Here is a 15,765-nt window from a genome sequence, read left to right on the forward strand (position 1 = left end):
TCCCCACAATTAGGAATAAATGAAATATCTGAAGCTGTTTATACTGCAGTAGAGCACAGTGACTCTGAAGATTCTGAAAAATCTGACACCAGTGACAGTGAATATAGTGATGAGGATCAGAAATCAAAGAATGATCAAGAAGATGGAGAGGACAAGGAAGGTACAAGAAGTGACAAAGAATCATTGAGCTTGAAAAAAAAACCTAAGCCCGCAGCACAGAATGAAGACAAGGAGGAACTTAAAAGCACAAGTCCAGAAGTGGAGAAAACAGATGACCTGGTCAAAGAGAAGGCAATTACAGACACTGAAAAAGAATTTTCTGAAAAGGGAAAAAGTTTACAGCATCCTGTGAAAGAAAAACTGAAAGGTAAAGATGAAACAGACTCTCCGACTGTGCATCTAGGACTGGACTCTGATTCTGAGAGTGAACTTGTCATCGATCTAGGAGATGATCATTGTGGCCGTGAAGGAAGGAAAACCAAGAAAGAATCTAAAGAACCTCCTCCTAAACAAGATGGTAGGATGAAATTCTTTCCTTCCTTTTTTTCTTCTGTTCTGTAGGGCTGTTATCGAAGCCAGAGTTATTACCTTTATTTTTGCGTTAAGGTAAAAATTTCTGTACTAAAACAATTCTAGGAATAATTTTTCATTCTTTGGGACTATGAAAAATTTTTCAGTCCCTGTTAGAGTTTCTGGTTTAAATAAAATATGTTTCATTGAGTTTCCTTTCAGCAGTGTAGAACTAGGAATATCTGTGATATTTGTTCTGTGACAAATGTAGAATTTATTTGGCAATTTTTATGACTTTCAGCTGAATCTTTACATTTCCATAGCCCTCCCAAAATGGCAGGTATAGAAGAAGTTGGAACTTATCAAACATACAAATTGCATAAGGTCCCATTGAAATCAATGTAAGTGCTCTCAGTAATAATCAAAAGAACAGCTAAATTACATGTATTGTCCATGAGATATTGTCCCTTGTTTCTACGTGTTGCTAAAAGAGGAAAGCCATCTCAGTTAATGAGTAAAGTGCTTTTGCTAAGCTTGTTCTGCATGTTAGCCTTTTGACAAAACAAAATAGAAAACCAGATTTAAATTGGTTGGATTGAAAAGTATTTTATTCTTCATATAACTTTCTCTTCTTGTCTATATTTTATAGCATGTTGACTCAATCATTTTGTTTAAAACTGTTTTCAATCAGTTAACTAAGAATACTTTAGAAGACAACTTAATGCTTCTGAATTTTGAATCATAAAACAAGAATGTAATGGAAAATTTTATTATGAGATAATCAAGAAAACAGGCTTATAAACTAAAAAACAGGATTGTAATTTTGGGGAGTCTATATTGACTGATTCTAGTTTTATTTAAAAATTTATGAAGCAAGGCAGCTTTATGAATTTCAGAACCACTGATTCATGTATTACTAGTCACCTAAACCAGTGATGGTTGAAATAATAAGTGATCCTAAAATTTTACTTTGATATAGAGGCAAAAGAATAATAAATATTCTGAGTGAAATAAAAAATGGATTTAAATATTCATATATATAGAGACCTATATGAATATATTCTAGACATAATTTGTGTCCTGTCCATGACTCGAAGGCCTCTACCTTTACTTGTGGCTATGAGATACTAAAATGCCTTGGTCCAGAAAAGAGATCTGATGCATGCAGATCTGAAGGGCTTCACTCCCTTTCCAGAAATGTGTCAATGCAGCAGCCTTCTCTTTCAGACATGTTTTTCCTGGCCACAGCTTTGGAAGAATCATCCAGTTTCTAAATTGATCTGATATGTGGAACAGTCAACTATAAACTCTGGAAGATTTTCGAGTAAACATAGATATCTTAAATACACTGTATATTTGGTTGTCGGTGCCAGTTCACCTTTGTTCAGAAAGTTTTTAGTATGCTATTCCTTCAGTTATTGTTCAGTCATTGTGCCTTTTGAATGTATTTTTCTCCTGAGAAATTGGGATGACAGGTGTAAGTGGTAACCCAGAAACATCCTAACAAATGCTAACCTTTCACATATCTTCCGAAGGAGGTCAGGCTGGTTTTTCTGGGTTTTGTACTTTTTGTTTTGTTTTCCTTAACGACTGACACTTTTAAATTGCGACCAACTTCAACTAGACTGAAATGAGTTTACTTGTAGAATATCAATTACCTTTTGAGGAAAATAATTCAAAGTAGACTGGAAGGTGCATATGGCTCTTCCAAAAATCAGATGGAAAATTATGAAAGGGATGTGTTGGTGAAAAGCTGGCATTACATTTTATGGTTGTTTAGTTGTAGGTAAAACTCCACCTTCCTCCAGTGCAAGCACCCAGCCTCTGCCAGAAACTCCAGTACTTACCCGCTCTGCAGCCCAGACTCCACCAGCTGGTGTGACAGCAACTACTAGTGCTTCTTCTACTGTTAGTGCTCCATCTGCAGCCACTGGAAGCCCTGTGAAAAAGCAGAGGCCTCTGCTGCCTAAGGAAACTGCCCCTGCTGTGCAGCGGGTAGTGTGGAATTCTTCAAATAAATTTCAGACATCGTCTCAGAAATGGCACATGCAGAAGGTGCAGAGACAGCAGCAACAGCAGCAGAGCCAGCAGTCTCAGTCACAGCAACCTCAGTCCTCTCAAGGGACAAGATATCAGACAAGACAAGCAGTTAAAGGTATACACTTTCTAACTCAATGTGCTTGTGATGCCATAATTCCCCAGTAGTGATCTCAGTGCTCCAAGGCTGCCCAACCAGGAGTTCTTCCATATAAACAAAATCTCAAAGTGTGGTTCTACCCTGATAAGTGACTTTAAAATACAACAACTTACTCACCATACCTGCTCTTTCTGGTGTGTATTTATTTTAATGACAAAAAGTTTGTGTGTGTATCTGTATAAATATTTTTGCCATTCTTAGCCATCACAGATTTGGGAGAGTGAACTGAATTATTTTTCTGCATTATATGATAAAACCATTAACTATTCCACTTGCATGATGACCACTATCACCTCAATATATACAAACTGGATCCAGTTTTATCTGACAAGAAGCTGATCTGCACAGGTTTTCATAGAGCATAATTTGACAACAATGAAATTACCCAGGCTACGTTTGTCTTTGAAATCCCTGTTGCTTAACTCTTAACAAGACTTTGATGCTAGTTTACTGACCAAACAGCCGTGGCATTTTAGAATGTTTTCACAACTGTTTTCTTACCATCCCTTTGCCAGAGGTTTTGCTAGTAGTAGGCACATGGTAATATCAGCCATGTTTTTGTTGCTTCACTTCACAGAACAGCAGCTTTATGTAAATCTAGCTTCATTTGTAATTTCAAGTTAATAAACTGAACTGTTTACTGGTGTGCCTGAAGAAGAGATATTTGCCATTCTGCTAACATTGCTGGCAAGCCAGTAATTTCATACAGAAGAGAGGTTTAGGTAATGGGTCATGTACAAACGTTTACCAGAGGCACATTTCTCAGGTCCCAGACTGCTTTTGTGACTGTCACTTAAGAAGTGTTGAAGAAGCGGTATCTTTCTACTTGTAGACTGCACAGATTTGATACAGAATGATTCAGTGAGAAAAAGAAATGTGAAACTTGGTGAAGTCTTATTTTTAATAGAATCATAATTTAATATAAGAGCTTAATAATATGGGCTGAACTTTAAATGTTCAGTCTATGAGTTTGTTTTATCAATATGTTTGCTATTGAGTGCATCATAGCAATGTTCCATCTTAAATATTATATTCTAGAAATATATTAAATGAAAACTATAAAATTTATAGATTTCTTATATACTGAATTGGCGTAAACAAAAATAGAGTACATAGAGATAAATATGAGTAACTTTTTTATTTCAGTAATTCCTGTTTTGAGTATATTGGCAATGAAGACATCTTTTATAATATGAATCATTAAAAACAGATTGAAAATTATTGTCCTAAAATATGTATATTTTTAAAAAAATATTTAAGGCAGATAAGTTATTAGGGATGAAAAGCTGAGGGTCTTTGCATTTTGATTTGTACTCTCACTTTTTAATTACTCGCTGATTAAGATTATTTGAAATACTGACCAAAGATGAGAAAACTTTTCTTATCCTGTTTGAGTTAACAGTATGAATAACTTCTTTGCTTTAATGAGTTAATCTAATGTTGCATTCCTTGCTTGGCAGCCAACCAAAGGCTAATGTTGATCTGAATATATCTATATTAAACATGTTGCAACACTAATAATAATTAGTAGCATTAATAACAAAAGAATGGGAATAACACCAGGAAGTATTACTAAAGTAGGCTTTCTTCAACAGTGGCTCACTAAACCTTGCTTCAAAGCAAAAAGAAAAGAAATTAAATAATATGTTTCAAAATTATGGCAAATGAAAATGTCAAAGTCTAACTTAAGCTCATACATATGATATTATTTGGGAGTTCTCCAGACTGAAAGGTTAGGAAGTGAATTCCTAGGAAGTGGGATGGAAAAGTCCCAAAACAGGAGGAATACAGACCTGAGGTAGACTTTTACATTGGCCAGTCTATAATAGTAATTTTCAAAGATGTATTTGCTTCATTACCTTTAAGCCTTACAATTATGTACAAGTTCAGTGGCTGGGCACTGTATAATTAATTGATTAAATGGCACCATTGTATAAATAAGGTAAATCTTTGAAATGTTTAGGTGCACACATTTAAGTTAGACATTAAAGTTAGAAGTTTGCCTATTTATTTTCATAATTGCTTATGTGATTGATCCACTGTATGTTCTCTTTCCTTAGCTGTGCAGCAAAAAGAGATCACCCAGAGCACTTCCACATCCACTATAACCTTGGTTACAAGTACTCAACCTATTTCTATGGTTACCAGTTCTGGATCTGCAAGTACACTTTCTTCCTCAGTTAATACAGACTTGCCAATTGCAACAGCTTCAGCTGATGTGGCTGCAGATATTGCTAAATACACTAGCAAAGTAAGTTCTTGAGCAAGGTTTTCTTGAAATTTTATTTTGAACATTTTTGACATTTCAAATTCTGAAATAGCTTTATTTTCCAGTTGTCATATGTTGCAAATTCATTCTACTAGGTAGGAACAGCTAGATTTTGACGAGAGTGCTGAACCATCTTTTTGGAGCTGGCTGAATGCTGCCGTTCCAAATCAGAGTGTGTATATGATAGGCTTCAGCTGCTCAGACACTTTAGAACCTTTCCTTCTCAAGCTCCTCCATTGCTGCTGCTTATTTATGTTGCATTGTGTTTTGGACCATTTTCTGTGTTTTCTCCTGAAGGTGTAGATACCTCTCACCATCATATTTACAGTAAACATTAATATTTCTTCATCTGTGTCCAGTAATACATACGCAGAAATGTACTTTTGTTTTAAAACACTGTATAGCTTCATCAGATGGTAACTTGTCGTAAGTGTGTATTCATGTATTAAACCAGAAGCTAAGTTGTCAAAGGGAAAATGTGGTGTAATACTTGTATCATAATAGTGACAGTGGGGGATGGGACATTAGCTTTTTATATATTCTCTTAGATGTTTAAATTTAAAAAATCAACGTGAATACTGTATAAGGAAATAAAGTTGAGTACCCAGGCATTAAAAGCACCAGAATTAATCTTGACTGTCAACTTTCAGTGTTCTCATTCAACCATACAGCCTTGGTGGGATTGTCACTGGTCAGCAATGTCAGTAAAAGTCTTTTTTTATTTTTTTTGCATTGAGTTTCTTCCCCAAATTCATGGTATATTTTTTTTGTTTGCAAATCATATCAATGGCAATTTCTTGGAAAAGTAGGAGGTCAAGCAGTTCACCAGTTCAGGACATTTAAAAATCAGAGTCCTGATCAAAAGTGTTGTGTTCTACCTTCTAAATAGTCCTCTAAAAGTAGACCCAGATAAATATATAGAGAGATATGGGCCATTGTTGATAGTAATATAAGTTCACATTAGAGTGGTTGAAAGGAAGTGAAAGTGGGTATCTGTTAAAAATATATACCAAAGAAATTTGGGTTTTTTTGTCTTTCAGATGATGGATGCCATCAAAGGAACAATGACTGAAATATATAATGACCTTTCAAAAAATACTACTGGAAGTACAATAGCTGAGGTTAGTGTAATATAGAAAAAAAAAATACTGCTTGTATTTTAACTTTGAAAGTTGCAAAATAGTATTTTTATATATAAAAGTACCATATAACTATACCTACAAATTATTATATATTGAGACTGTCTAGACATCCTAATTTCTATGCTGTTTTAGAAGTAACAATTAGATAATATCGGATGGGCTCTATAAGATATAAGCAGTAAGCCATCAAGCCCAGATCCTTAAAGCTTCTGTTGAGGATTTAATTTTGTGTCACCTTGTTTAAAATCAGAAATTATGTCATTTTTTTGAAATTATCTTTTTTTAAACCATGTATTTGTCCACCAGATGAAGAAGATTTTAATTTACTTCTAGTGCAGCAGCTTATTCCAGTTATGTGACCATAGTTTTTTAAAATACTTTAATACTTTTTGCCTTTTTTATGAAATGCTATATATTCCTTTTAATTGTCTCCAATTTTAGTACATAGTGTCTTCTAAGTGTTTTCTTTAAACTTGGAAAAAGCAGATTAAGCAGTGTAAACTAAGTACAAATGTGAACAAATAAAGCTCAGAGTTAAATGTGTGATGATTTGTTTGCTTGTTTTAGCCAAAATAAGGCAGTCACAATTTTGAGCAATTATATTTGTATTCCAAATCCACAGTGAATTAAAAACTTGCTTTCCTAATCCTCATCTAGTTAAAAAGAAAATAAAATAAATGAAATGTCATACTAGTAAATGCACACAAAACTGAGGAATAGGTTTTTGATTCCAGTCAGAGAAATTTGAGACTTAACTAATTTCAGAGGAAGCAGGAGCAAGTTTAATAGAAGTGCTTTTTGTTTTCAAACAATCCTGTACTTTTTATGGTATGCAAATCTAGCAAACAAATGTTTAGAATACTTTAGACTTTGGTTTAGGGTTAACTGTGATCTTGTCCTCCTGTTAATATGGAGGAGCCTTGATGTAAGTGATGATCAGGCTCTTTGCTTTTGGCATGTTTTTCTGTATAATAATTGTGTATTATAGACTGCACCCTGTTTATTATTACTAACTATTGAATTTTTAATATCTAGATTCGGCGTTTGAGGATTGAGATAGAAAAACTTCAATGGTTACATCAACAGGAACTCTCAGAAATGAAGCATAATCTAGGTATGAAAATGGCAGTCCAAAACAGTGTGTCAGGCTTTGTCCTAAATAGAAAATCCAAATGCTTGTAGTATGTATTACCTTCATCATATGATACTACAAGTTGTCCAAGTGAACGACAGAAAACCTTATATAATGTGCTGTGCTGATGTTAGCAGACACCTTTTGAGTATGTACACAAAGTTACTTTATCTGTGCATATCAAACAACAGGTGTTCAGCCCTCTGAGCCAAATTTAGGCTAAAGAGAGCTTTTGATAGGACAGAATAACTCTTTATTTTATGCATCATGGGATAATCCCTCTTCATGAGATATTTTATGCTGATTATTTTGTAATTCTCATATGAACCAAGTTCTGTTAATATAGCCACTGGGGGAACCTGCTTCCTCTGGTATCTTTGTAGATTGTAGCTGACATTTTGGTTCAGATCAGCTGTTGGTGTATATACTTCTTTATTTATTTAAAGTGAATAGACAACCTTGACTCAATCTTGGTGCCAGACAGTCAGTGAAATAAAGTCAAAAAACTACCTTAAACAGATAAAAGAATATTCCTCCTAGGAGGGGGATTTTCATCTCTGCATTCACTCAACCATATGTGCAGGAAATGAAACCATGGTCAAAATATGATTCCTCTTAAATTATCTTTTTTAATGCACTGACGTGGAAGAAGGTTGCAATGGCATGATCCAGTCTCCTTTAAGCTACATGCAGTCCAAACAGCCTTAGGACTGTGTAATACAGCATCCTCGTCTACTTTTTTACTGTCTTTTTGCAAAGCACATCTGGAATCAAAATGAATTAAGGGCTCAGTAACTCCATATTCAGACTCATGTCTTTGGTTTATTAGTAACATTTTGCTCTTTCAAATCAGGGTACACCAGTTTTTCCACTGCTGCAGTCCAGTTATAGCATTCTTTGGAATTCCTTGGGTATGGCAGCAATTCATCTGCAACTCGCAGAACTGAATGTCTAGGTGTGCTCAGAAACAAAAGAAAAATCCTTTAAACCCTTTGTTACCAGTCTAAAGCTGCTGATTTAAATAAACACCTTTAACGGTGTTTTGAAAGTATGTCAACTTCAGAGTTTTTCAGACGACTCAAAGATTCATCCTGAGTGAAGGTGGCTAGAATTGGAATGCTTTATTTGTATTTGCCCACTTCCTTGAAGATTCTGTCAAGCCCTCTTTCACTCATAGTCACTCATAGTGACTGAGGTGTATCAATTTATAACTGCATTAATAGTGGGTGGCTCTCAGAGCAATCCTGAAGAAGGACTCAAATGTACAGCTTGAATCACATAGTGATGAGTTTTTACAACTTTGTCAGTGTCCCTCTTGGCACTTTGACGTTTTTCTTTGTAAAGAAACCAAGACACAATGAACAAATGATTTGCTTTTACTTATTTATGAGACAAGAGAAGAAATATAATTCTCTGTATTTTTGGAATATTGGAGCAGAACAAAAGTTTGGGCTTGTAAAGACAAAGTATGATAGCAGCAGCTGCATACATCCTTGTTGTGTTTATGCTGTGCCCAGTACACCTGGATTCTGCTCCTTTCTGGGACATTGAGAACTAAAGTGTTAAACAAATGGAAGGTAACGGTTAAGGGTAAAGACCATGGTGCCAGAATAAGAAAAGAAGATGGAAGACTTTCATTTGCTGAGTAGGTATGAAACAGAGATGCCCAAACTCAGGGAGTATTTTGATTGTTAGTTTTAATTTCATATTGTCTTTAAACTCATGAAAACTATTGTTTTGCACCTTGCTGTTGGGAGGTGGAAAATGCAAAACTCATCTTTCTTTGCATTTTGACTAGAACTGACAATGGCTGAAATGCGTCAGAGTCTAGAACAAGAACGAGATCGTTTGATTGCTGAGGTGAAGAAGCAGCTGGAATTGGAAAAGCAGCAAGCAGTGGATGAAACTAAAAAGAAGCAGTGGTGTGCTAATTGCAAGAAAGAGGCCATTTTTTATTGCTGTTGGAATACTAGCTACTGTGACTATCCCTGCCAACAAGCTCACTGGCCTGAGCATATGAAATCCTGCACACAGTCAGGTAATCTTGCTCTGGGTTGCCTGTTTCACAGCTGAGGGGGTTAGGGTGCGTGGAATACACAGTGACTGAATATTCTTCATTTGTATGGGTGCAGATGTGCCTGTGAAAAGTGACTGTGGACTGGTACCCCTGAGTAGTGGCTACTTTCTCTTTTTTCCTTTATTTTAGCTACTGCAACACAGCAAGAAACAGATACTGAAATTAGCACAGAAACATTAAATAAATCATCTCAGCCCAGTTCAAGTGTGCAGCCTACACCCACAGAAGCAGCCAGCACCCCTAAGGAAAAGGAAGGTTCAGCTGATAAAAGCAAAGAGAGTGTTACAGTGAGTATCATTGTGGTCACTTCAAATAAAAATAATATGTAAGATTTCTCTGAAACCTACCCCTAAAGGCTTCCCTGGATCAGCCAGGAATTTATGACCATTTGCATATTTCAAAGAGCGTGATTTGGGGAGTGAGATAGGGAGTTGTGGTTTTTTTTCTTCATCTTGGCAAAAAAATCTCCTTCTGTCCTCTGGGAACACCCTTTCCCCTTCACTCATTCCCACTAAAACCTTGTGTTGGCTTGACTCATCCTTCCAGCCAAAGGGGACTGGACCTCTTTCTCTCTCTCTCTCCAGGACCCATCAGTGTAGCTTCTGGTCTGGATCTTTCGATACAAGTTGCCTTCTGATAAGCAATACTGACTGCAGCACTTCCAAGCCCTTCTTGCCTGGGGGTTCAGAGGCCAAGCTCAAGACCTGCATTCAAATCAACTTACTTTATCACAACAGACTGCCACTAGGGTACCACAATGTTCCATAACACTGATACAACAATTCACCTGGATCTACAGTTAACGGAGCAATGTGCAGTTACGAAATCCTCCATAGCATCTACTCTGATAGTATTCAGTAGGCAAGGATGAGCAAATGCTCTAATAAAAGGGACTTAACACTGCATATATAGAAAATGTTTATAGAGAAGATTCTGCTTTATAGGTAGGGCTTGACTATTAGCAATTTCAGCATCGTTTTTCTTCTGCCCATGCAAGATTTATTAAATGAAAAAGTTTATGGGGGGGCTGATCCTTCAAACCCTTACACATGATCCCCCACATCAGTAGGAGCCTTGTTGTATTTTAAAATATTAAAAGCAAACTAATTTTGTAGTATTGTGATTCCAGCATGATGTCTCATTGAGATAGTCCTATAGAATTGGGAAGCATAGTAAGCTAGAGAGCTGTGTTCATTTCTTGACACATTTGCTACTGTCTGGTGTTAGATCTCTGGACTTGACATGTCATCTAAGGGAGTAACTTGGGAGACAGATTTGGAGAGGGTAGAAGGATGTGCTGTTCCACCTGAATGCTTTGGTGAAGTTAGTTAAACTCTGGCTCAGTTGATGTTCATATGCATTGTTTGTGGCAGCACAACCTTTGTATTACTGGGGAAATAGGGGATGGAAGAAAATCAATTACTGAAAAACTTTTGCCAGGGAGTATTCCAGTTATACAAATCTGGAATTGCTTTCACATAGATGTTCTACCTGAAACATCATGCTGTATACATTGATCATGTTCATAATTTGAATTTTGTTTTATTAACAAAGAAGTAACCTGTGAATTCATTAAGATGCAAATTTTTAACACAAACAAAACATCCAACATAAATTTCATATTATAATAATAATAACAACTAGGTGGAATTTATGTAAAAGCTGAGACTTCTACTGAGGTTGCCTGTGCTGTCTCTGCAGATAGCAACAGGTGTGACAAGTAACCAGCCTATAAAACTGGTCCAGGTACCGCAGACCACCACCTATATTCCAACTACTCAACCCACAATTGTAAGTACAATATCATCATTTAAAGTCTGCAGTAGTACTGTTCCTGGCATTAAAATTGCTCAGTATTTCTGGGGGGTTGTCTCCATCTGCTGTTCTATCAAGATATGAATTCACTGGTATAGTCTCAACTTGCAGTGCAAAATGTCTTATTTTGCTGTGCAACATTCCACCTTTCATTTCATCATTCATTATTACAGTGATTCAGAAATTGTCATTAAGTATAGCAAAGGCACTGAGGACAGTCAGACTTCCATTTTACATTATTATGTTAGTTATTTGTCTGTTTCATGTATATACTTGACCGCAACATCAATGTAAATATATAGAATTCATTTTAAATATCTTTTAAATATCTTTTTGTCTATGGTATCCTAAAGAGATTTAATTAATTCTCAGCTATGCTTGATATTCCTGCAACATCTCAGTAACTATGAAAGAAAATATGCATTCATCAGTAGTGTATCTCCCATACAGTCTTGCACATTAGGGTTATGAAATTACAAGAAATAGCATTGGAATCAGACCTGGTTTTTTCCATCAAAGACATAATCAAGGACACTTGAATTCCATAGTGTCAGTCACAGGAGATGGGACAGAAGTGAGTTCAGTTTTGTATTTTATGCACCATAATATCCCATTCTTTCAACTGGTGATGCTCTGCAGTTCTCACTTCAGAGTCAGCATGGCATCTGAGCTGACATTCTTCTTACCAAAAGGAAATATGCTGATACTGCACTGGTAACTGAACGGCATGCTCAGTCTCAGTGGTGGGTTCAACAGAGAAGCCCATGTGTGGATAAATAACTTCAGTTAATTTTCTGACTGCAGTTAGATAATTTATAATAGTAACTGTATTAATTTAACAGTGTACCTTAATCACACTGTGATTGTGAGGCCTAACCTGCTATAGAAGTTACTCTGTCATTCTCTCTCCTTGTGTACACCCACCCATGTGTGTGTGTGCACCCCCCCCCGCCAACACACCCCCACCAGCTGCAGGATACATGCCTCTGTGTGTGTATGTCTATGAATACGTGCACATGCACACATACATACAGTATTTCATGGCCATTATATTCCACACAAATGTTATTGCGCTTAGTGGGGAACATGACTTCTCACATTCCTAGCAGCATTTTAACTCGACTCATTTTGTCTCAACTGAGAGCACTGTGCACCTTTGCAGCATTGGCCCTAAATTGCTTGGACTGAATTACCATAACAGCAAGGTTTATATGTGTTTTAAAATCAAATAGCAAACATCAAAGACATTAGGCTCTTTTGTGAATAGCTGAGAGGTTGTAAGATCATAAGGTGGTTTTGTGTAATATTCAGAAAAATGGCAGTTACCTTCATTGGTTTTCTGTAATACGAAGTGTATTGAGTTCTGTAAAGCATAATTGGAACGTCTGAAAGTTTTCAACCTTTATTTGTGCATGTTTAAAACTTTGTACACATTTGCATTAGTCTTGCACAGCTACAGACACCTCTGTATTCTAATGACTGCACGTGCAATTTAAATAATTTTAAACCTTAGTGCATGTTTAATATGTATGCAAAATGTACATATGTGTAAAACTGGCAGAGGTGGAAAATTTACCTCTCAGGGAATGATCTTAACACATTTAAGGAGTCTCACACATTCCATATCCCGATCGCTATAAGAACTGAAACTTAATTTTTTCATTTGTGTGTGTATATTTAAAAGGGGACTGTGGCAACCTTAATTTCCCCACCTGTAGTACTAACAGTGACTTACATAATGGCTTCTTTAGGGTTCAATTTGCACTTGGTGTCCAACTAGGAATTTCTTCCTCTGAACAACTTTCAGTGTATCTTCTGGGTACCATTTCCATTGAACCCTCTATACACATCTGAAATCATTACAAAATGGTAGTAATCTTGAATTTATTTAGCAAATTGGTTCCGTGTTTGGTTGTTATTCTTTCTGCAGTTAAAATAATGTAAAAATATGAATTCATCGTCTTTGCATTCCAGGGAATGGAATGAGTAGGCTTCTGGAAGGCATAGACTTTGTCACAAAGGAGCTGATAAACACTCTAGGCTGTAATCCATCTCAGCAGGGATACTCGCAATCTTTGTTGAATACCATTAAGACACTAATGTGGTTTCTTAAAACAGTGTGGGGAAACATTGGGCTTCAGTGAACTTGTATTTCTTCTTCCGTGTTCTCTTTGGAATGTCACACTACCATCAGGGGGAAGATCTGTGCATCCCTTTCAGATTCCTGAAAATCTCACTTCCTGTTTCTTCCACAAAATATTGTGAACTGAAATGGATGCATTTGTTTGATCACCAGTTGTGCATCACTGGAATTGTATCAAAACATACTTGCAGTTTGTATGGTGTAGACATTTCTAGACTTTCTCACATTTTTGGAGGAAGGTTAAGATACAGACTTAAGATTCAATAAATCCTTTTCCAGATCTTCCAGAGTGATGTGATCTTGACCAGATTGTTTAACATTCTTGTGCCTTTGTCTCTGCATCTGTAGAATCAATTACCACCTATAGAGATGTCCTGAAACATCATTTGTCAAGATCTATAAATCATGATCTGTATGATGGAAGTGAAAAGTTTATTCTATATTAATATTTTTGCAGGGTGTATAAGACAGTTCCCAATAATGCTGATGTTTTTGTTATTGATTTGTGCAAAAGTTAACTTAAGTACTTTTTTGTTCAAATGGATGTTCTTTGTTCTCTTCTGTGTAGACTGAATGCATGGGGAAGTTCCTTTTGGGGAAAAAGATTTAAGTAATGTGTAACAAGAATATACTTATAAACAAGGGTATTTTTGTACTCCAGTTTGATTTGTCAAAACTTTTTCAAAAGACAAAGGATTTTCTTAGCCCTTTTTCCTCTTCCCATGTATTAGTTTGGGGAAAATACATAACTGGATGTAACTATGAAAACCTAACTCTCCAAGCACAGACAGAGTGTGTACAGTACCTGTAGGACCACCTGTCCCTGTAGATATATAGTAGTAATAATAATACAGAACTACTCTTGGCTATAGGAAGTAATACACTACTTTCTACCCTGGAATGAGGCACTATTGCGGTAATAAAGGTATTAATTCTTGCAGAAAACTTTGAAACTCATTCTGGATTTCCCCTGGAAAATAGATCTCTCTTTCTGTGGTCATGTTTATGTGACCTTTAACATAACGATATGTTTCTCTTGGTTTTAATCCACAGACCATTCCTGTAGTGGTAAGTCCTTCTGCTGGGACAGTGGCAATGAGAACTGGAGTTCAATATGTTCAGACCACAATGCCAGTCCAAGTACGAAGAGTCTAACTGCTAACAAGAAGTCCATACAATTGTTGGAATAAATAAATCTAATAGAAATGTGAAAAATAAACACAGTTCTTTGGATTAACCTCAAAGGTTCAGACTTTAGCTTTGTATATGTGTACAAAGCATTAACTACACTACATTAATGTAAAGCATTAGCGCTGGCTTAGAAAAGCTGAGGACAGGTAAGATCCATATTAAATCTATGCTTCTTTTGTAAATAATGTACAATTTGTGGATGTCATTAAAGTTAGAGTACCATCTCCTTTTTATATTTGTATTGACTTTAACTTATAAAGAGCGTTTGAAGTTGGAAAAGGAAGGTTTGAAACAGCCTTATCACAAGCTAACACTGAAAACTGGTCTTGGGAAACTGCAGTTACGCATCAAATAATACAATCATGAGAATCCGAACAACTTGATTTGCATTTGGATTGAAAAAAATTTCTGCACTTTGAAACTCTTGTAGAATTTCTTTGAGCAACCAAGTGATGAAGGGTATCTTTATTCAGTTAATTGTATTAGGCAAATTACGACATTTCCAATCTGTGGACCTGAAATACACGAAGTTCTACATTGTTTTTTACAACGACCAGACCATTAAAATTTATGTTGTTTACAGGTTAAAAATAAGTTAAAATTTCATTCAGCCTAATATTATAAAAGTTGGAAAGTATAATACCAGTTGGTTGTAGCATGATTTCTGATCATTGATATCAAAGATTGAGAAAAGTTTTTCCTATGCTTCACAGTTCGGTTTGTTTTTTTTTAAATCCTCCAAAAGGACTTGGAACAAGAACTAGGTGTAGAGAAAAACATGGATTGGGAAACATGGGCAAATGACTTTTGATGCTGGGCCAGAGCATGTATTATTTATATGATGGAATTTATGTTTTTATGTAAGCATGAAACAGTACAGTATGAGAGAAAGTAACCCATGAAAATGCTGTCTGTTACACTTATACTGTAGTACCATTTTGTATGTTGTGTAAAACGAAAGCATTGAACAAAGCAAAGGTGATGTATGTATATGAGAAAATTAATTGTATGATATCATTCCAGTACATTCTGTTGTACATTTTAGTCATGTTGATTTCTCCCATTGTTTATAAAAGAATGCGGTTTGTACAGTCTCCAGCTAGTACCCATATTAGAGGGAAAAAAGTATTAGAAGAAAAAAGCGAGAACAGAATATTCGTGAATTGCAGTTGTGTCAAAAATAGCCTAGCTGGCCTTATTTGTGAAGCATAATTGCTTTTAGCATATGGAAGTATTTTTTCACATTTTCTTTGTATAAAATTTGTATTAAACTTAAATATCTTTTTTGA

The 15,765-nt window shown here is 35.8% G+C and overlaps 1 protein-coding gene across 10 annotated transcripts in view; it reads left to right on the forward strand.

The window, feature by feature from the left end:
- ZMYND8 (zinc finger MYND-type containing 8) overlaps positions 1–15,765 on the forward strand; it is a 61,184-nt gene extending 45,419 nt beyond the window's left edge. For 6 of the 10 annotated variants that reach the window (XM_030008368.2, XM_030008374.2, XM_030008370.2 and 3 more), the window contains exons 14-21: positions 14–517; positions 2,291–2,665; positions 4,768–4,958; positions 6,017–6,097; positions 7,154–7,232; positions 9,049–9,288; positions 9,457–9,614; positions 11,029–15,765. In XM_030008368.2, the coding sequence (XP_029864228.1) occupies positions 14–517; positions 2,291–2,665; positions 4,768–4,958; positions 6,017–6,097; positions 7,154–7,232; positions 9,049–9,288; positions 9,457–9,614; positions 11,029–11,226 (1,826 nt within the window). In that variant the 3' untranslated portion in view covers positions 11,227–15,765. Of the gene's footprint in view, positions 1–13; positions 518–2,290; positions 2,666–4,767; positions 4,959–6,016; positions 6,098–7,153; positions 7,233–9,048; positions 9,289–9,456; positions 9,615–9,911 lie in introns of all 10 variants that reach the window. The other 4 variants (XR_005931990.1, XM_030008369.2, XM_030008375.2 and 1 more) reach the window with 4 other exon arrangements.

This window comes from Aquila chrysaetos, chromosome 3 (assembly GCF_900496995.4).
Source record: "Aquila chrysaetos chrysaetos chromosome 3, bAquChr1.4, whole genome shotgun sequence".
Classification (NCBI taxonomy): domain Eukaryota; kingdom Metazoa; phylum Chordata; class Aves; order Accipitriformes; family Accipitridae; genus Aquila; species Aquila chrysaetos.